General features: G+C 43.7%; 1 protein-coding gene across 3 annotated transcripts in view; it reads left to right on the top strand.

Moving 5' to 3' along the window:
• The first annotated feature begins 4,486 nt into the window (after window positions 1–4,486).
• Window positions 4,487–21,302, top strand: part of acss2 (acyl-CoA synthetase short chain family member 2) — a 105,316-nt gene continuing 88,500 nt past the window's right edge. The window contains exons 1-2 of one of the 3 annotated variants that reach the window (XM_068048379.1): window positions 4,487–4,774; window positions 5,281–5,476. In XM_068048379.1, coding sequence (XP_067904480.1) covers window positions 4,645–4,774; window positions 5,281–5,476 — 326 coding nt within the window. In that variant the 5' untranslated portion in view covers window positions 4,487–4,644. The remainder of the gene's footprint in view (window positions 4,775–5,280; window positions 5,477–21,302) is intronic. The other 2 variants (XM_068048380.1, XM_068048381.1) reach the window with 2 other exon arrangements.

Below are 21,302 nucleotides of genomic sequence, written 5' to 3' on the forward strand. Positions count from 1 at the left end.
GCCACGAGCAAGTGCAGAAAATAATCAAAAAGGCTAATGAAACGCCTAGCCTTTGTATCTAGAGGATTGGTGTATAAAACCCTGGTTAGACCCCACTTGGAGTACTGTGAGCAATTCTGGGCACCACACCTTAGGAAGGATATATTGGCCTTGGAGGGAGTGCAACGTAGGTTTACAAGAATGATACCTGGACTACAGGGGTTAATTACAAGGATTGATTACACAAATTAGGCCTGTCTTCGCTAGACTTTAGAAGGTTAAGGGGTGATCTGATCAAAATCTTCAAGATATTAACAGGAAAAGACAGGCTAGATAAAGATAAACTATTTCTACTGGTTGGAGATTCTAAAACTAGGGGGGCAGAGTCTAAAAATTAGGACCAGACCATTCAGGAGAGATGTTAGGAAGCACTTCTTCATGCAAAGGGTGGTAGAGGTTTGGAACTCTCTCCCACAAACAGCAGTTGAAGCTAGAACAGTTCTTAATTTTAAATCTGAGATAGATTTTTGTTAAGCAAAGATATTAAGGGATAAGGGCCAAAGGCAGGTATATGGAGTTCGGCCGCAGATCAGCCATGATCTCATTGAATGGCGGGACAGGCTCGAGGGGCTGAATGGCCTACTCCTGTTCCTATCTTCCTATAAGTTACCTTTGTTGTACTCTGCCTGCCTATGCCAGTAAAGCTACACTTTGTGTCAGCTGAACTACCCCTAAGCTCACTTTGTTTAAATGCTTCCTAATAGCTTCCTCAATGTTCCCTGCCAAAATCAGCAATTTTTTCACTTAAATCTTTTTCTCAGTAAACTGAAATTTATAATGTCCAAAACAAAGATTTAAACAAAATTTCAAAAATTCAATTACATATTTCATACTGTAATTATTTGTTCATAGTGTTGTCTATTGTGTTTAATGTGTGAGTGAAAAAATGCTAATGTTTATTTTACATTCTTGATTTTTAAATTTATTTTTTATTTTACAAGCTGTGATGATAAAGTTTATGATGGAGGTAGGTTTGGATACACACTTTTACAATTGAAGCAATACAAAATGAAAGAAGGCATGGGAGGGCTCTCATTAGCTAAACATTCAATATGCCACCACCCATACCGGCAAGACTGGATACACCAACTTGCCAGCGGCCCTGTATAACTGTTGCCATGGTCAACAGTGTGCTCGTAGCAGATCTTTGTCATCGTCTGCAAGGACACCTGTTGCCTACTTGCACTTTAGGCACAATACTGCCAGTGGCATTCAAAGTCATCAGCTGCTTAATTTTTCTCCCTCTGATTCATTGAGCTAGCACAACTGTCAGCTAATATACTGGTCACACATATAGGAAACAGATGACTGACTCTGTCTACGCATCAGTTTCAAAATCTATATCTTCACCTACAAATGTCTCTAGTTGATGACTTTTTGTCACAACTAGTCATCAACCTGAATCACTGGGCTGAATTTTACAAGCTTCGGGACCCTGATGCCGGCCAAAAAGCAGGCTGTGGGCCTGCACTTGTCAGCAACAGGCCAGCTCAGTGATTTTACAGCAGGTGGCCTCCTTGAGGATGGGCCTGCAGCATTAGGAGCCCACCCACCAAGCAGAGGGCTGGCAGCTTTGAAGCCTCAGCAGCCCCATTGAGGCAGGTCGGAGACGTTGGGTAACCTCAAAATGGAGGCGTCCTCAGACAGATAAGTAAAAATAAAATTTAGGGGGCCGAGGTCAGTAGGCCACGCAGGATGGAGGAGAAACCCCTCCGACGAGCACATTGGGGCCACGGGGCTGCCCTTCGTGCCCATGGCCCCCTCTTTGGGCCATGGAACCTCGAGCTCCGATGCCCCCTCACACCCTGGGCTGCTGCAAAGAGGCTGTCTCCATGAAGCTGGCTGTCTCCCATTTTATGGGGCTGTGCCCAACCTTCGGATAAATGCTGGCAGCCCTATAAACCTTAATAAGGCCTTTAATTACAGAAATTGGCTGCCTGCCTCTGTGGAGTGGGCCGCTGATCCATCTTGCAGCCCAAAAGTGGGAAATTTCACAAGTGGCGGGCCAGCGACAGGGAGCCATCCTGACGTGGATCCCTACTATTTTACCAGATGCCCGCCACGTCCATTCCTACTGCCTTATGGAGCAAGTGAGGTCAGGAAGTAGTTCTTCACACAAAAGGGCGGTGGAAATCTGGAACTCTCCCAAAAGTTGATCACGCTGACTTTGTTTATTTGTTTCTCTCTCCACAGATGCTACCTTACTTGCTGAAAATTTCTAGTATTCTGTTTTTATTTCAGATTTCCAGCATCTGCAGTATTTTGCTTTTCGACAAATCTCTCCAACCTTCCATACCTCAGCAATCTCATTCAGTCTGATGTTCCTGTGCACACTTTCTGTTTTTCCAATTGTGGCCTCTGCAATTACACTTCTTTTCACTCCTCTTTTAGTTGCAGAACTTTCAGCCATCTGGAAGACTTTCTGGAATCTGTTTCCTAAGCCTCTTGCTACCTCTATGCCTTCCTTTAAAAGCCTCCTCAAAAACTTTTCTTCAATCTTGTTTTCAGGCACTATCCTTATTCCTTCTTGGAACATAAGAACAGGAGTAGATCATTCAGCCCTCAAGCCTGTTCTGCCATTCAATTAGATTATGGCTGATCTTTATCTTAAATCCATCTATTTGCCTTGATTCTGTAACTGTTGATACTATTTGCTTAACAAAAATTTAGCAATCTTAGTTCTGAATTTTTCAATTGACCTAACCTCAACAGCTTTTGGGAGAGTTCCAGATTTCCACTACCCTTTTGTGTAAAGAACTACTTCCTGACCTCACTTGCTCCATAAGGTGAAGATGAGGGACGCCTGAAGTGCGATTGTGGTCATGAGTTCTAAACCATGGAACAAGTTACATTAACTTGTCGACTAAGATCTGTTGTGGGAGGCACCTCATTTCTCTACTTGGTATCACAAAAGGCCATTGAATGGCTAGCCAGCTAGACATCCTATTATAAGCTTTCCCCATCATCAGTACCCCTCAACAGCATAACTCTAATTTTAAGGTCACCATTCCCTTATTCACAACAACCTCCACCAGAGGACGTACTTTTTCTAACTTAACAATTCCTTTAGTCACAAACACCTCAATTAGATCACCCCATGATCTTCTATATGCAATGGTGTAAAAACCTAGTCTTTGCAATCTGTTCTCATATTTTAACCCTTTTCAGCCGCAGTATCATTCTGACAAATTCATCCATTCTCCCTCCATTCCTTTTTAAGTACTTGCCTCTGTTATGTACTTTAGATGTTTTATGACATTTAATGCATTTTATAATGGAGGAAAAAAATGACTCAGGCCTGCCTTAATTGTTGCAAAAATCCAACTGATTCACTAAAATGCTTCAGGAAAGGTGACCTACCTGGTGTGGCCCACATGTAACCCCAGCCCTTGCAAGGATCTGCAGCATGCCATTTCAGGTAACTTTTAAATTAAAAAATGGTCACAGCCAGTGGGCCTCCGTTGTGGAGGGGGATCCCCTCCACAGGGTCGTCTGCAGTTGATGTCAGGTAGGCAGGGAAGGCCTCAAAGTATGCCTGGAGTGTTGACTCCCCACCCCACCTCTATCTTCTGCCTGGAGACCATCTCTGGACAGTTGGCCTGTTCCCAAAGCCGCGGGGCTCCCACAGGCTGACCGTAAAATTCTAGTTGGCCTCTGATAATTGACCATTAACTTACCTCAATAGGCTACGTGCCACCTGCAGGTGGATAGCCCTTCCGTCCCCGACCCCACCTCTGGAAAAACAGCTCATGGGCGGGGGTGGGATGGTGCCAGTCTACCAGCTGGCAGTGACTTTTGGCATATGCCTGCCTCTGCCCTTAATCCAGAAGTGGCGAAAATTCTGCTCAAGGTTTCAGCTCAATGACCTTTCACTGGCACTACACGTGCTTAAAAAAAAGTTAAATCTCTAACTTCCACTTCTGCTGAAAGGTCACTGACCTGAAACGTTAACTCTGCTTCTCGCTCCATAGATGCTGCCAGACCTGCCGAGTATTTCCAGCATTTCTTGCTTTTATTTCAGATTTCCAGCATCTGCAGTATTTTGCTTTTATTACTCTGGGTTTTTCTCTCCCCACAGATACTTCCTGACGTGCTGAGCTTTTGCAGCATTTTCTGTGTTTTTTAAAGCAAATCAGATTTCCAGCAGCTGCTGTTGTCCATCATGAATACCTTCGCGGCTATTGAGACTAGTGTCCCAGTTGCCCCCCCTCATAACTCTGGCTGAAGATGCAGCTCTTACTGTAGCTGCGGCCCCCACAGGGTTGAGAACTCCAATGAAAGTTACTAAACCCTTTGTAGCTAGTCACTTTGTAGCAGCCCGCTGAAGCACGTCCGGCGCGCTGAGCTTTGATTGGTTCAGCGCTCGGATTCCTGTTGCGCCATTGGTGGAGGTGAAAGAAAGGAACCGGGCTGTGATTGGCGGCGCTGTAACCAATGGGCGGCGGGGGAGGGGTCGTGGGTGTCTGCTGTCAGCTCCAGCCCCAGCCCCGGCCCCGAGTCCGTCTCCTCTTCTCGCTGAAGGACTGGTAGGTGAAGCTTTTCCCTGATCTCCAGCGACGATCGGCTCGCCTCGGCCCAGCCCTGACTGCCTCTCTGACAGCCACAATGATTCCTGACAAAACACCTGTTGACCAAGACGTCTATCATGCTGCTCCTGAAGTTGTTAATGGAGCTTATGTCCCGAATTTCCAAAAGTACAAGGATCTTTACTTACAGTCCATACAGAATCCGGAAGGTATAACTAGTGAGCGCGGCACATTTTTTATACTCTATGCAACCTGTAACGTTTCATGTTTGCGCTACATTTTGCTGTGTCTTGAGAGCGTTGGATTGTCATTTCCAGGAGGCCTGTTTTCAGGTATCGGGGCCTTCTTGCACTTTATTTTTTGTCTTGTCTCTGGCGGCGTCCGTCTGCATAACTTGAATAATATGAACGTATTAATTTTTGTTTCCGTCTGTGACTCGCCTGGTATAGTGAGCCTCAATGTTGCAGCTGAAGCAGAGAATTATCATAATGCGAAACCAGGCTGCAAAGATACCATGTCCTGAAAGAGCAAATGTTTACACATTTACACACCACCCGAAGTCAAAAATGGAACTCGTACCTTTTGATAAGAAACTTATCTCTTTATAAACACAGAGTTCACCCCTCCCCCCCATTCTATTTCTCACTTTAGCAGGAACACTTGTCAAAATACATTGTGCTGTATATATTTACGTTTTTTTTAATTTTGTGTGCAGAGTTCTGGGGAAAAATTGCAAAAGAGTACTACTGGAAATGCCCCAGAACTGGCAGATTCTTGGATTATAACTTTGATCACACGAAAGGGAAAATTTACATCAAATGGATGGAAGGTGCTACCACCAACATATGCTATAATGTCTTGGACAGAAATGTTAATGAGAAAAAACAGGGGGATAAAATTGCATTTTACTGGTAAGTGGTGAGTTTGCACCAAATTGAGAAATTGAAATAAACGGACTGTGATCTTGATGTTAGAATGCTGTTGAAATCATGGTAATCTTAATTGTGCTGTAGAACCATAGAAGATTAAAGGACGATGGAGACCATTTTGCACATTTTGACTGTGGTGGCTTTTTGAGCAATTCAAAATTATTGTCCTTCTCCCTCATAATCTATATTTTTCTCTCCATCAAATAATAGTCCTTTGAGATGCAAGGTGTCTGCATCAGCAACTCCCTGTGGCAAAGCATTCCATATTTTAACAAACTATATACAAAAATTTGTCAAACTCCTCTTCACTCTTAGTGATAATTTTAAATTGATGATCCCTTGTCACTGACTCTCACAACTAAAGGTAACAATTTTATCTTACTTGCCCTAATGGTTTAAAAATCTTCTTTGCTCCATTATGTCAAGTTTCCTTAATTATAATTTCACCTACCTGGTATATTATTGCTGAAAATTATTGAAGGACTCCAGCATTATACACACACAGCAAAAATATTCAAATGAATGTGAAGCTATTTAACCAAGGTATAGAAGTTGATTCGATAAGTTTGTTACTTTTTTTATGTAATGCCGGTGCTGTTGAAGTCCTATACTATTGCTTGGATTGGATAAAGGATCAAACTTGAGTTTTTTGGTTGGTGCCACAATCTGTTTGTTGCATTTATGAATTAATCCTTGTTCAATATGTACTAACTTTTTAGGAGAAAAGTTTATGCTGTATCCAGTTTGAAGATAGTCTAATATTGTTGGTCAGGTATTGCTTATAAAAATCCTGTAGTATTATTGTGTTTGTACTGCTGGCTTTTAACAGGGTAACTGCTCTCATTTTTCACCAGTAGATATATATACTGAATCCAGATTGTGAGATGTAAGATCAGTATAAATAAGCCATTTGATCAATGTCCTGGGATTTTAAAACAGAAAATCAAAAGATGAGTTGTTTTACAATGCGGGAAAGAAAGGAAATAGGAAGTAATTTTCTTTTCTAGCTCATTTCAAATACCATTTTTAATTTCCTTATTCAAGCAGATGTTATGGTTTCTTTTTTGTATCAATATAAATGCTAGTAATTTGCTGACGCCAATGATATATATCAATTACCTGATAATTTTCTTCAGATTTTAATTTTTAAACCCTGTAACAGTTTGATCCGTAGATATTTGCTATATTTGAAAGCAATGCTAAAATTTCTAGTTTCTTGACATTGACTGTTCTGTGGTTTATTGCACTGGGCTCCTCTTGTTTTATTCCTGTGAATAGTTAAGTGTGTTTATACCTGCTCCTAATCGTCCAGCATCTTTTGAGTTAATCGACTGGAAGATGATTGAGGAGACAGTATATGCAAAGGGAACTGTTTGCCTTGCTTCAACTCATTGTATTTATGTAGTTGTGCCTATCTTGGTTGATTTCACTATCATATTTTAAAGTTTCATATTTTTAAATTCCTTTTAGAGGACTTCTAGAACAAAGTCTGTGCGTGTATGTGTGTTTTTTCATACCCATGCACTTTTTGAGACTTCTGCTTTAATTTCAAAACTTTCATTATTTGGTATGAGTGAGTGATTCCATCTCACTCAGAGGCTATAATTCTGATTGTTATGAGAGCCAAAAATGTCACACTGATCATACATAGTTCAAGGAACATTACTGGAGGTATAAAGGAAGCCTTATCAAATATTTAACAGTGTCGTAACTACCCTAAAGGTGATCTGTTTTATCACTTGTTGTGTAAGGGGAAAATGCCCAATTTCCTCTATCCCTAATATTAATAGGGAAGGACAATGAAATTGGAACAATTATAAGCCAGAAGAAGAAACCAAAATCAGTTGGAATAGATCTAGGGATCTAAAGCTAAAGCAGTAAGAACAAAGTTGCAAATGAACAAATAATTAGAGACTCCAAAGAATTGAAGATTGCCATTGAGAAGCAGCCCACAGTAATCCGTACTTTGTAATTGCCAGACAGTCATTAATTTTGACATAAAAACAGAAAATACTGGAAACACACAGCAGGTCAGGCAGCATCTGTGAAATGGGAAACAGAGGGTTAATTTTTCTGGCCGGTGACCTTTCTTCAGAGCTGGAAGATGTCACATGGGCAACCTATAAGCAGGTACAGAGCAAGGGACTTCTGTCATTTTATCGTTCCCTGCCCTTTTACAAGCTTTTCCTTTTGTTCTTTACTTGCCCCCTTTTCCCAGCATTTTGTATTTTTATTTCAGGTTTCCAGCTTCTACAGTACTTTCTCATATACAGTCATTAGTGTTGCTGCTGGCTATTTGTTGTCTGGCAAGAAAGTATCTGAGATTAATTGCTGTGTCATTTTTGTTTTAATAATGTAGTTAATATAACTAATATATTACTATCAGTTTTTAGCAAATGGCGGCACAAAACTCTACTAAATCTGTTGTCTATCATTTGATTGGTGAAGGACTGACACAATTTGCTATCAAAACCCACCTACCAATCGGCTACTGAACACTAGATCTTGTGTCTCTTTATTTGCCTTCCACCCCTCTATACATCTTCGTGGTATAATCCATCATATTATCTCTCATCTACCAGGCAAGCCCTAAACAAACAAGATCTGTATTAGAGACTTGTATTCTTGTACAGATCAGGAATGTTGCCAAGTCTGAGATTGGAGCATATAGATGCATTCTGTTTGTCATGAAGCAAAATACTGTATGCATTGACTAAACAAGGCTGTCGATGGTATAAACCTGGCTTCCTTGGTATCACCTGGAGGCAGGTACGTGGTCATGTCATAATGATTAAGACTGGGGCAATACACAATACAAGCAAGCATTACGTTCCTGTTTGTGTTCCTTCAGATTAATAGAACTGGGTGGCTAGAGTCAGGTCAACCTGACTAGTCCAGAAAGCTCGCTTCCATCTTTGAAGAGCTGGGTTTAAAAACTGGCCATCATACATGTTCCTTCATGCCAATGGATGGTACTTCTGTGAGATTCTTTATTGTATGTATGCTTTGTGACTGACTGTCACAAGAATGATGGGGATCTAGATTGATAGTGTGGCAGTACAAATAGATTTTCATTCTTTTACTTCGGTAGCTTCATTTTTGTATTATATGTCTTTGCTTTTTTGCTCTGCTTCACAGTTAAACTACGTGCCAGGGACTCTTTTCAGCACAGGATAATGATGTACAAGCTTTTTACTAATGCCAGTGCAACGCTTCCCCCTTTTCATACCCCTTCCCAAAACTATGGATCTTCAAGTTTCCAATCAACATCTGCAGAAATCAGATCTGTTCTCCTTGGCTGAATAACTGCAGCTGTATAAATTCCTTTTTTGTACTTCTAAGCATATTCATTGTTTCAGTGTAGATTGTGATGTGTCTAACAATAATAAGGGAGGTGGTTCTCTGCAATTAATTTAAGAATGTTGAATGCAGATAATTATATTGTCAAATGAAACTCCATGGAGGAACTGAAGGAGAGAAGGAGTAGAAAAATGATGAAATTGTGTGTGTGTTTTTTTCCCTTACCATCTCCTATTATTCAAACATTGGTGGTGTAATCATATGTTCTGTTTACACAAACAGAAAATGTTGGAAATACTCAGCAGGTCAGGCAGCATCTGTGGAGAGAGAAAAACAAAATTAATGCCTCATATCAATGACCCTTTCATCAGAACTGGAAAAGGGGATGTAGCAGGTTTGAACTAGTACAGAGGCAGGAAAAGTGGGGAGGGGAGGAAAGAACAAAAGGGAAGGTCTGGTATAGGGTGGACGGCAGGAGAGATTAAATGACAAAAGGGATGATGGTGCAAGGCAAAAGGAGATGTTTATGGGACACGTAAAGAAATAAAAGATAGGTCTAGAGGAGGTGTAAATAGGAATAGCAGAATCATGATCGACAGCTGCTGTCTGAAAAAATGGGGGCAGTGGTTATGATCTGAAATTGTTGATCTCAGTGTTGAGTCCGAAAGGCTGTAATTTGCCTCGTTGAAAGATGGAATGCTGTTCCTTGAGCTTCATTGGAACAGTGTAGAAGGCTGCGGTCAGAGTGGGAGAGCGGCAGTGAATTAAAATGATAGGTGACCGAAAGCTTGAGGTCACACTGTAGACTAAATGGAGGTGTTCCGCAAAGCAGTGACCCAAATATGTGTTTGGTCTCCCCATATAGGGGAGACTGCATCAACAGCAGCGAATACAGTCTACAGTGTTCACTTCCTTAGACAATCTTGCACTGCTGGCTTGGACCATTCATCCAGATTTCTCAATTAAAAAAAAAAAAATCCTGATTCTTTGTGGTTATTTAATGCATTATGCTGAAGTATCTTGTTGGAACACTGAAACTGTCTTGTGTATTCAAATGTTCCATCTGTGATACAAATATGTAAGGCAATAAATTAACTAACATTATGTTTTGTTCCATTGTCTGGTAATGTTTAAATGTAGTCTTGAATAATTCCATACTTTCTGTTGTCTTGTGAGAATGCCAATGCTCTTTTGTAATGTAATTTATTAAGAGACTATTACACACTATAAAACTGAGATCTATGCACTATTCAGATGTCTTGCAGGGTTAAAGATTTGTAAAGATGGAATCCATATTTGAGAGTGATGAGATTAGATTAGATTAGAGATACAGCACTGAAACAGGCCCTTCGGCCCACCGAGTCTGTGCCGAACATCAACCACCCATTTATACTAATCCTACACTAATCCCATATTCCTACCAAACATCCCCACCTGTCCCTATATTTCCCTACCACCTACCTATACTAGTGACAATTTATAATGGCCAATTTACCTATCAACCTGCAAGTCTTTTGGCTTGTGGGAGGAAACCGGACCACCCGGAGAAAACCCACACAGACACACGGAGAACTTGCAAACTCCACACAGGCAGTACCTGGAATCGAATCCGGGTCCCTGGAGTTGTGAGGCTGCGGTGCTAACCACTGCGCCACTGTGCCGCTGTGCACCACAGTAGGCGATGCATCCTTAGGCAAGTAGAATTCTCTTGTATGTATAATCAGTGCAGTTATTATTTGTAGAAACTGTACAGAATACAGAATATAGCTGAGGGTCTGCAGTTTCTGTTTGGAAGACTGGAGAGTCTCCACATTTGCTGAGGATGGAAGAGGTTGAGGGCTGAATGCTTGCTCAGTGCAGTTTTTCCCTAGAGTTTTGCTGTATTATAATCATTCGGCCCTACGTGCTCTCCATGTAAATTCCAGAGTGTAGGGCCCAGAGTGTTGAAGGCGTAGATGCCAGTGGTGGAAGAAAGTGGGGGGGGGGGGGTGCACAAGGGGCCAGTGTCAGAGGAATGGCGTGTGTGGGGTGGGGGTGGGGGCGGTGACGATTATAGGATTGGAAGAGGGTCTTCTGTGCCTGAAGAACATTGCATGTTAAAAATTCTGCTCCTAATTTCTATTTGTGATTTTACAGAAAATCACTTGTATTTATATAAAATTAGCAAGAATAACTCCTTTCAATAAAATTGAGAAAAATTAGTACTACTATAATTTTTCTTGTCTGCGTACTGTCCTTTTTGTTTATTCATTCGTGGTTTGTGGGCGTCGCTGGCTAGGCCAGCATTTATTGCCCATCCTTAATTGCCATTCAGAGCTGCCTTCTTGAACCGCTGCAGTCCATGTGAGGTAGGTACACCCACAGTGCTGTTAGGAAGGGAGTTCCAGGATTTTGACCCAGCGACAGTGAAGGAACGGCGATATAGTTCCAAGTAAGGATGGTGTGTGACCTGGAGGGGAACTTGCAAGTGGTGGTGCTCCATGCACTTGCTGCCCTTGTCCTTCTAGTTGGTAGAGGTCGTGGGTTTGGAAGGTGCTGTCTAAGGAGCCTTGGTGTGTTGCTGCAGTGCATCTTGTAGATGGTACACACTGCTGCCACTGTGCCTTGGTGGTGGAGGGAGTGAATGTTTGTGGATGGGTTGCCAATCAAGCTGGCTGCTTTGTCCTAGATGGTGTTGAGCTTCGTGATGGTTGTTGGAGCTGCACCCATCCGGGCAAGTGGAGAGTATTCCATCACACTCCTGACTTGTGCCTTGTAGATGGTGGACAGGCTTTTGGGAGTCAGGAGGTGAGTTACTCGCCGCAGGATTCCTAGCCTCTGACCTGCTCTTGTAGCCATGGTATTTATATGGCTACTCCAGTTCAGTTTCTGGTCAGTGGTAGCCCCCTGGGATGTTGATAGTGGGGGATTCAGCAATGGTAATGTCATTGAATGTCAAGGGAGATGGTTAGATTCTCTCTTGTTGCAGGTGGTCATTGTCTGGCACTTGTGTGGCGCGAATGTTACTTGCCACTTATCAGCCCAAGCCTGGATATTGGCCAGGTCTTGCAGCATTTCTACAAGGACTGCTTCAGTATCTAAGGAGTCACAAATGGTGCTGAACGTCGTGCAATCATCAGCAAACATCCCCACTTCTGACTTTATGTTGAAGGAAGGTCATTGATGAAGCAGCTGAAGTTGGTTGGGCCTAGGACACTACCCTGAGGAACTCCTGCAATGATGTCCTGGAGCTGAGATGATTGACCTCCAACAACTACAACCATCTTCCTTTGTGTTAGGTATGACTCCAACCAGTGGAGAGTTTTCCCCCTGATTCCCATTGACTTCAGTTTTGCTAGGGCTCCTTGATGCCATACTCTGTCAAATGCTGCCTTGATGTCAAGGGCAGTCACTCTCCCCTCACCTCTTGATTTCAGCTCTTTTGTCCATGTTTGAAACAAGGCTGTAATGAGGTCAGGAGCTGAGTGGCCCTGGCGGAACCCAAACTGAGCGTCACTGAGCAGGTTATTGCGAAGCAACTGCTGCTTGATGGCACTGTTGATGACATTTTCCATCATTTTGCTGATGATTGAGAGTAGACTGATGGGACGGCAATTGGCCGGGTTGGACTTATCTTACTTTTTGTGTACAGGACATACCTGGGCAATTTTCCACATTGCAGGGTAGATGCCAGTGTTGTAGCTGTACTGGAACAGCTTGGCTAGGGGCGCAGCAAGTTCTGGAGCACAGGTCTTCAGTACTATTGCTGGAATATTGTCAGGGCCCATAGCCTTCGCAGTATCCAGTGCCTTCAGTTGTTTCTTGATATCACACGGAGTAAATCGAATTGGCTGAAGTCTGGCATCTGGGATGCTGGGGACTTCAGGAGGAGGCCGAGATGGGTCATCAACTCGGCACTTCAGGCTGAAGATTGTTGCAAATGCTTCAGCCTTATCTTTTGCGCTGATGTGCTGGGCTCCCCTATCATTGAGGATGGGGATATTTGTGGAGCCACCTCCTCCAGTTAGTTGTTTAATTGTCTACCACCATTCACGACTCGGATGTGGCAGGACTGCAGAGCTTAGATCTGATCCTTTGGTTTTGGGATCGCTTAGCTCTAGTTATTGCATGCTGCTTAGGCAGTTTGGCGTGCAAGTAGTCCTCTGTTGTAGCGTCACCAGGTTGACACCTCTTTTTGAGGTAAGCCTGTTGCTACTCCTGGCATGCCCTGCTGCACTCTTCATTGAACCAGGGTTGGTCTCCTGGCTTGATGGTAATGGTAGAGTAGGGGATATGCCGGGCCATGAGGTTACAGATTGTGGTTGAGTACAATTCTGCTGCTGCTGATGGCCCACAGCGCCTCATGGATGGCCAGTTTTGCATTGCTAGATCTGTTCGAAATCTATCCCATTTAGTACGGTGATAGTGCCACACAACACGATGGTGGGTATCCTCAATGTGAAGACAGGACTTAGTCTCCATACGGACTGTGCGGTGGTCACTCCTACCAATACTGTCATGGACAGAAGTATCTGCGGCAGGCAGATTGATGAGGATGAGGTCAAGTATGTTTTTCCCCCTTGTTGATTCCCTCACCACCTGCTGCAGACCCAGTATAGCAGCTATGTGCTTTAGGACTCGGCCAGCTTGGTCATTAGTGGTGCTACCGAGCCACTGTTGGTGATGGACATTGAAGTCCCCCACCCAGAGTACATTCTATGCCCTTGCCACCCTCAGTGCTTCCTCCAAGTGGTGTTCAACATGGAGGAGTACTGACTCATCAGCTGAGAGAGAGCGGTGGGTGGTAATGAGCAAGAGGTTTCCTTGCCCATGTTTGACCTGATGCCATGAGACTTCATAGGGTCTGGAATCGATGTTAAGGACTCCCAGGGCAACTCCCTCCCCACTGTATGCCACTGTGCCACCATCTCTGCTGGGTCTGTCCTGCCAGTGGGACAGGACATACCCGGGGATAGTGATGGCAGAGTCTGGGATATTGTCTGTAAGGTATGATTCCTTGAGTATGACTATGTCAGGCTGTTGCTTGACTTGTCTGTGGGACAGCTCTCCCAACTTTGGTACAAGATGTTAGTAAGGAGGACTTACAGGGTCAAAGGGCTGGGTTTGCTGTTGTCGTTTCCAGTGCCTAGGTCGATTCCGGGTGGTCCGTCCAGTTTCATTCCTTTTTATTGATTACTTAGCAGTTAGATACAACTGAGTGGCTGTCTCGGCCATTTCAGAGAGCATGTAAGAGTCAACCACATTGCTGTGGGTCTGGAGTCACCAGGTAAGGACAGACCAGGTAAGGACAGCAGATTTCCTTCCCTAAAGGGCATTAGTGAACCAGATTGGTTTTTACAACAATCGATAATGGTTTCATGGCCATCATTAGACTAGCTTTTAAATCCAGATTTATTAATTAAATTCAAATTCCACCTTCTGATGTGGTGGGATTCTAACCAATGTCCCTAGAGCAATACTTTGGGTCTCTGGGTTACTAGTCCAGTAACCATACCACTACGCCACCGCCTCCCCTACATCTTGTATCAGTGTCACATTTAATCAAGCTTTATTTAGTACTTTAGTAAACAGATGCTGTTTGTTTACCAGAGACTGGGTAAAAGTATTGGTAAGGTCCTACATTTTGTTTTTGAATGGCTAGTCTTCTGGTACATCTCTCAATGATGTCAACAGTCATCTGCAATTTATTAATATTGATATTTTGCAGACAGTGAAAGATTTATGAGCAAAAGCAATTAAGCTGATGTTGTGCAGCGTATACCAATTTTAAACTTTTTGCAGCAAATTCAATTGGGTTGAGGGAAAAGCAGCCTGGTTGAAGACTAATTGAATGACTGTTCATTGTGAAGGCTACTTACAGAGATTAAGTTTAATGTGCGGTTGTGTTCTTTCCCTCTGTGTGCAAATTGGGTCAAACGACATGCTTGAGAAGATTGTGGATTTTGTTTTATTTGTTCATGGAATGTGGGCGTCACTGGCAAAATCATCATTTGTTGTCTATCCTTAATTGCCGTTAAGGAGGTTTAGTTTAGAGATACAGCACTGAAACAGGCCCTTCAGCCCACCGAGTCTGTGCCGACCATCAACCACCCATTTATACTACTCCTACACTAATCCCATATTCCTACCACATCCCCACCTGTCCCTATATTTCCTTACCACCTACCTATACTAGGGGCAATTTATAATGGCCAATTTACCTATCAACCTGCAAGTCTTTGGCATGTGGGAGGAAACCGGAGCACCCGGAGGAAACCCACGCAGACACAGGGAGAACTTGCAAACTCCACACAGGCAGTACCCAGTATTGAACCCGGGTCGCTGGAGCTGTGAGGCTGCAGTGCTAACCACTGCGCCACTGTGCCGCCCCAGGTCATGGTGATCCGTCTGCTTGAACTACTGCAGTCTGTGTGGGGTAGGTACGTCCACAGTACAGTTGCAGATGGAGTTCCAGGATTTTAACCCAGTGACAGCGAAGGTACGCTGATATATTTTCAAGTCAGGATGGTGCGTGACTTGGATGGAAACTTGGAGGTGGCGGTGTGCCCATGCACCTGTCATCCTTGTCCTTCTAGGCATTAGGTGCATGGGTTTAGAAAGTGTTGTTGAAGAATTCTTGGTGAATTGCAGCAGTGCATCTTGTAGATGGTACACACTGCTGCCACAGTTCGCCATTGGTGGAGGGAGTGAATGTTTTAATGTGGTGGATGGGTTACCAATCAAGTGGGCAGCTTTGTCCTGGATGGTGTCAAGCTTCATGAGTGTTATTAGAGAATTCATTCAGTATTCCATCTCACTCCTGATTTGTGCCTTGTGGATGGTGGACAGGCTTTGGAGAGTCAGGAGGTGAGTTACTCGCCACAGAATATCCAGCCTCTGACCTGTACTTGTAGCCACATCTTTATGTGGCTGATACAGTTAAGTTTCTGGTCAGTGGTGATCCCTGTATGTTGATGGTTAGGAATATAGAGATGGTAATATCATTGAATACCAAGGAGAGGAGGTTAGACTCTCTCTTGTTGGAGATATTCATTGCCTCTACTTATGTGATGCAAATATTACTTGCCACATGTCAGCCCAAGCCTGAATGTTGTCCAGGTCTTATTGCATTCGGGCACGGATTGCTTCATTATCTGAAGGATTGCAAATGGAAATGTATGCTGTGCAATCATCAAGCATCCCCACTTCTGGCATTAAAATGAAGGGGAGGTCATTGATAAAGCAGCTGAAGATGGTTGGCCTTAGCACATTGTCCTGAGGAATTCCTGCAGTGATGTCCTGGGGCTGAGATAATTGGCTTCCAACAAGCACAACTGCAACCATCTTCCTTTTTGCTAGGCATGACTCCAGCCAGTGAAGAATTTTTGTCCGATTCCTATTGACTTCAGTTTTGCTTGGGCTCCTTGATGCCACACATGGTCAGCTGCTTACTGCCAGGACAGCTGAAAACATGGCCGGCAATGGTGAAGCAGTTGAAATTGATGTGCAAGAAGGGAGAATTGAAGGTTGCAGGACTGGAGGAGGTTACAGAGATATCGAACCAATTAGAAATGACACCTCAGTATCTTTCTTGGTTTTGTGAGACACAATGATCACGAATGAGTGAAATTCTTTTGTTGACTATTGCATCTTCCAACAGAATTTTCATCCCCACTAATCAGATGCTTTTGTTTCTGGCATCTTATTCGAGGTTCAAAGTGCTACAAAATGGTTGCTCTAAATTTATGCTTTTCTAAAGCACCTTTATTATTTGTAGAAAGTCTGTGCCAATGAAGCTATTTCCTGATGCTTGGATCTCTCCTAGACTGCTGCAGTTTGAAACTAAATTGGCAGTGATACAATAATTATCCTTGGGAAGACCCATTTTTATTTCTTGATTTCAGAACCTACTCTCTTGGACGTCAAATCATATTTACCCAATGCTGTCTTACCTGAAACCTGGCCTCAGGAAGATAATTCATACTGAACAGATACTGTTGATACCCAGCTTCTTCATCTGAATTGTAGTCAATTGTGACATGAATAACCTTAGTACATAATGCTGCTTCGTATATAACTATTTGTTCAATTTATGTATTTTTAATGCTCCAATAATAATAAGTGGACTGCAACACTGCACCAAACAACATGAAAAAAGGAAAGAAGGTACCAGTCCTTCGCTTTGCAAGCTGGAACGTCAGAACTATGTGTCCTGGCCTGTCGGAAGACCTTACACAAATCAACGATTCTCGGAAGACCGCCATCATTAACAACGAGCTCAGTAGACTCAATGTAGACATTGCAGCACTTCAGGGGACACGCCTCCCCGCGAGTGGATCTCTAGCAGAGCAAGACTACACATTCTTGCAGGGCAGGGATCCTGAAGAACCAAGACAGCATGGAGTGGGCTTCGCCATCAGAGACTCCTTGCTCAGCGTGATAGAGCCTCCCTCAAATAGCTCGGAACGCATACTGTCCATCCGACTGCTCACCACCTCTGGTCCAGTACACCTACTCAGCATCTATGCTCCAACACTCTGCTCCCCACCTGAAGCAAAAGACCAGTTCTACGGGGAACTCCACAACATCATTAGCAGCATCCCCAACACCAAACACCTGTTTCTGCTGGGGGACTTTAATGCCAGGGTTGGAGCCGACCATGACTCATGGCCTTCCTGCCTTGGGCGCTATGGCGTTGGAAGGATGAATGAGAATGGGCAGAGACTGCTTGAGTTGTGTACCTATCATAACCTCTGCATCACCAACTCGTTCTTTCACACTAAACCCTGTCACCAGGTTTCATGGAGGCACCCAAGATCACATCGTTGGCACCAGCTAGACCTCATCGTCACAAGGCGAGCCTCCTTAAACAGTGTTCAAATCACACGCAGCTTCCACAGTGCGGACTGCGACACCGACCACTCCCTGGTGTGCAGCAAGGTTAGATTCAGACCAAAGAAGTTGCATCATTCCAAGCAGAAGGGCCACCCGCGCATCAACACGAGCAGAATTTCTCATCCACAGCTGTTACAAAAATTTCTAAATTCACTTGTAACAGCCCTTCAAAACACTCCCACAGGGGATGCTGAGACCAAGTGGGCCCACATCAGAGACGCCATCTATGAATCAGCTTTGACCACCTACGGCAAACTTGCGAAGAGAAATGCAGACTGATTTCAATCTCATAATGAAGAGCTGGAACCTGTCATAGCCGCTAAGCGCATTGCACTGTTGAACTACAAGAAAGCCCCCAGCGAGTTAACATCCGTAGCACTTAAAGCCGCCAGAAGCACTGCACAAAGAACAGCCAGGCGCTGTGCTAATGACTACTGGAAACACCTATGCAGTCATAGTCAGCTGGCCTCAGACACCGGAAACATCAGAGGAATGTATGATGGCATTAAGAGAGCTTTTGGGCCAATCATCAAGAAGATCGCCCCCTCAAATCTAAATCAGGGGACATAATTACTGACCAACGCAAACAAATGGACCGCTGGGTTGAGCACTACCTAGAACTGTACTCCAGGGAGAATGTTGTCACTGAGACTGCCCTCAATGCAGCCCAGCCTCTACCAGTCATGAATGAGCTGGACATACAGCCAACAAAATTGGAACTCAGTGATGCCATTGATTCTCTAGCCAGTGGAAAAGCCCCTGGGAAGGACAGCATTACTCCTGAAATAATCAAGAGTGCCAAGCCTGCTATACTCTCAGCACTATATGAACTGCTAAACCTGAGCAGTACCTCAGGACATGCGTGATGCCAATATCATCACCCTCTATAAAAACAAAGGTGACCGCGGTGACTGCAACAACTACCGTGGAATCTCCCAGCTCAGCATAGTGGAGAAAGTCTTTGCTCGAGTCGCACTAAACAGGCTCCAGAAGCTGGCCGAGCGCGTCTACCCTGAGGCACAGTGTGGCTTTCATGCAGAGAGATCGACTGTTGACATGCTGTTCTCCCTTTGTCAGATACAGGAGAAATGCTGTGAACAAAAGATGTCCCTCTACATTGCTTTCATTGATCTCACCAAAGCCTTTGACCTCGTCAGCAGATGTGGTCTCTTCAGACTACTAGAAAAGATTGGATGTCCACCAAAGCTACTAAGTATCATCACCTCATTCCATGACAATATGAAAGGCACAATTCAACATGGCGGCACCTCATCAGACCCCTTTCCTATCCTGAGTGGCGTGAAACAGGGCTGTGTTCTCGCACCCACAACTCTTTGGGATTTTCTTCTCCCTGCTGCTCTCACATGCGTTCAAGTCTTCTGAAGAAGGAATTTTCCTCCACACAAGATCAGGGGGCAGGTTGTTCAACCTTGCCCGTCTAAGAGTGAAGTCCAAAGTACGGAAAGTCCTCATCAGGGAACTCCTCTTTGCTGATGATGCTGCTTTAACATCTCACACTGAAGAATGCCTGCAGAGTCTCATCGACAGGTTTGCGGCTGCCTGCAGTGAATTTGGCCTAACCATCAGCCTCAAGAAAACGAACATCATGGGGCAGGACGTCAGAAATGCTCCATCCATCAATATTGGCGACCACGCTCTGGAAGTGGTTCAAGAGTTCACCTACCTAAGCTCAACTATCACCAGTAACTTGTCTCTAGATGCAGAAATCAACAAGCGCATGGGAAAGGCTTCCACTGCTATGTCCAGATTGGCCAAGAGAGTGTGGGAAAATGGCGCACTGACACGGAACACAAAAGTCCAAGTGTATCAAGCCTGTGTCCTCAGTACCTTGCTTTATGGCAGCGAGGCCTGGACAACGTATGTCAGCCAAGAGCGACGTCTCAATTCATTCCATCTTCGCTGCCTCCGGAGAATACTTGGCATCAGGTGGCAGGACTGTATCTCCAACACAGAAGTCCTCGAGGTGGCCAACATCCCCAGCTTATACACACTACTGAGTCAGTGGCGCTTGAAATGGCTTGGCCATGTGAGCCGCATGGAAGATGGCAGGATCCCCAAAGACACATTGTACAGGGAGCAGCGTCACTGACAATGGTATCAGACCCACCGGCCGTCCATGTCTCCGCTTTAAAGACGTCTGCAAACGTGACATGAAGTCCTGTGACATTGATCACAAGTCGTGGGAGTCAGTTGCCAGCGTTCGCCAGAGCTGGCGGGCAGCCATAAAGGCGGGGCTCAAGTGTGGCGAGTCGAAGAGACTTAGCAGTTGGCAGGAAAAAAGACAGAAGCGCAAAGGGAGAGCCAACTGTGTAACAGCCCCGACAAACAAATTTTTCTGCAGCACCTGTGGAAGAGCCTGTCACTCTAGAATTGGCCTTTATAGCCACTCCAGGTGCTGCTCCACACACCACTGACCACCTCCAGGCACTTACCCATTGTCTCTCGAGATAAGGAGGCCAAAGAAGAAGAATAATATGGCAGGGGTTATCATTTATTAAGATGGATTTGTCAAAGGATTTACAGACTCAATAAGTAGCTTATCAATTGGTTTTCAACACTTACTGACTGAAATAATGAGTTGCTTTTAAATTTGACAGTGCAATCCATTATCAAAGGTCACTTAACAGTAAATTGGACTATATAATTTATCTCACAAATACATAAGATGCAGAATGATCTTGCTGTCTAAATTAGTTGTGGTTACTTCCTTTACCATCTGCAGCAATCCATTGTCAACCAGTTTACCTTGCACTATTATAGGTCATCTCATACCTTCCCAATGTGTTGCTGTAACTTTGTATGAGAGATGTTTTCCTTTAGTTTCACCAATTCCAGTCTTTCTGTACTCAAAAATGATCAATACTAAGCCAGATCTGTGCTAACTTTGGTCCTGTCCAAGGAATACTCAGGCTTCATGACCGTGTTCAGCTAATCAGACCATACATGGCACTTAACTGACTCTTCTGTCCTTAGCCTTGTGGTTTGTTGAGGTATATTGAGCCTGCTCCCATTTGGAAAACCCTTGGACTTCTCATTTTCACATTCGTCGTGATGTTCAAGTCTCTTCCTGCTGCCATCTTTGTGCTGTCAAACCACCTTTTGCTGTATTTGATCTGCAAATGTTTTCTATTCCTTATGCTGCCACTTTCTACTTCCATTTTTATTTTGTCTCCTTTTATTATAATCTCTCAAAATGTAGGGTAATGAGCTGTATTTGCTGAATGAATATTTGGTATTTGCCCCATTTCTGTACAAATTTTCTCTCTTCCCTTCCAAAAGTTAAATATAATTTAATTGGGATAGATTTTGAGGTCTGACTCTTTTAAGCACTTAGCTTGGCAATAAAAGTACTTTTCAAAGTCTCAAAAGTTAGACGGTTTTTTGGCCTGACTAAGTTAATCTGCGGATCTAGTCAAATGACAATATTTGCTTAGGGAGGAGTTAATTTTAATTCACTACTTTCATTTTTTTAGGGAGGATTTAATGTTAATCTTCTGCTTTCATTTAGTGCTAATAGTTTGGCAAAGAGACAGAGTCTAAGCTTTTCACGCTGTTGTTAGTTAAATTGAACTATAATGGGACAGTTTGAAGCCCGTTCATGCACATTTGTCTC

The sequence above is a fragment of the Heterodontus francisci genome, chromosome 16 (genome assembly GCF_036365525.1).
Source record: "Heterodontus francisci isolate sHetFra1 chromosome 16, sHetFra1.hap1, whole genome shotgun sequence".
NCBI classification, from domain to species: domain Eukaryota; kingdom Metazoa; phylum Chordata; class Chondrichthyes; order Heterodontiformes; family Heterodontidae; genus Heterodontus; species Heterodontus francisci.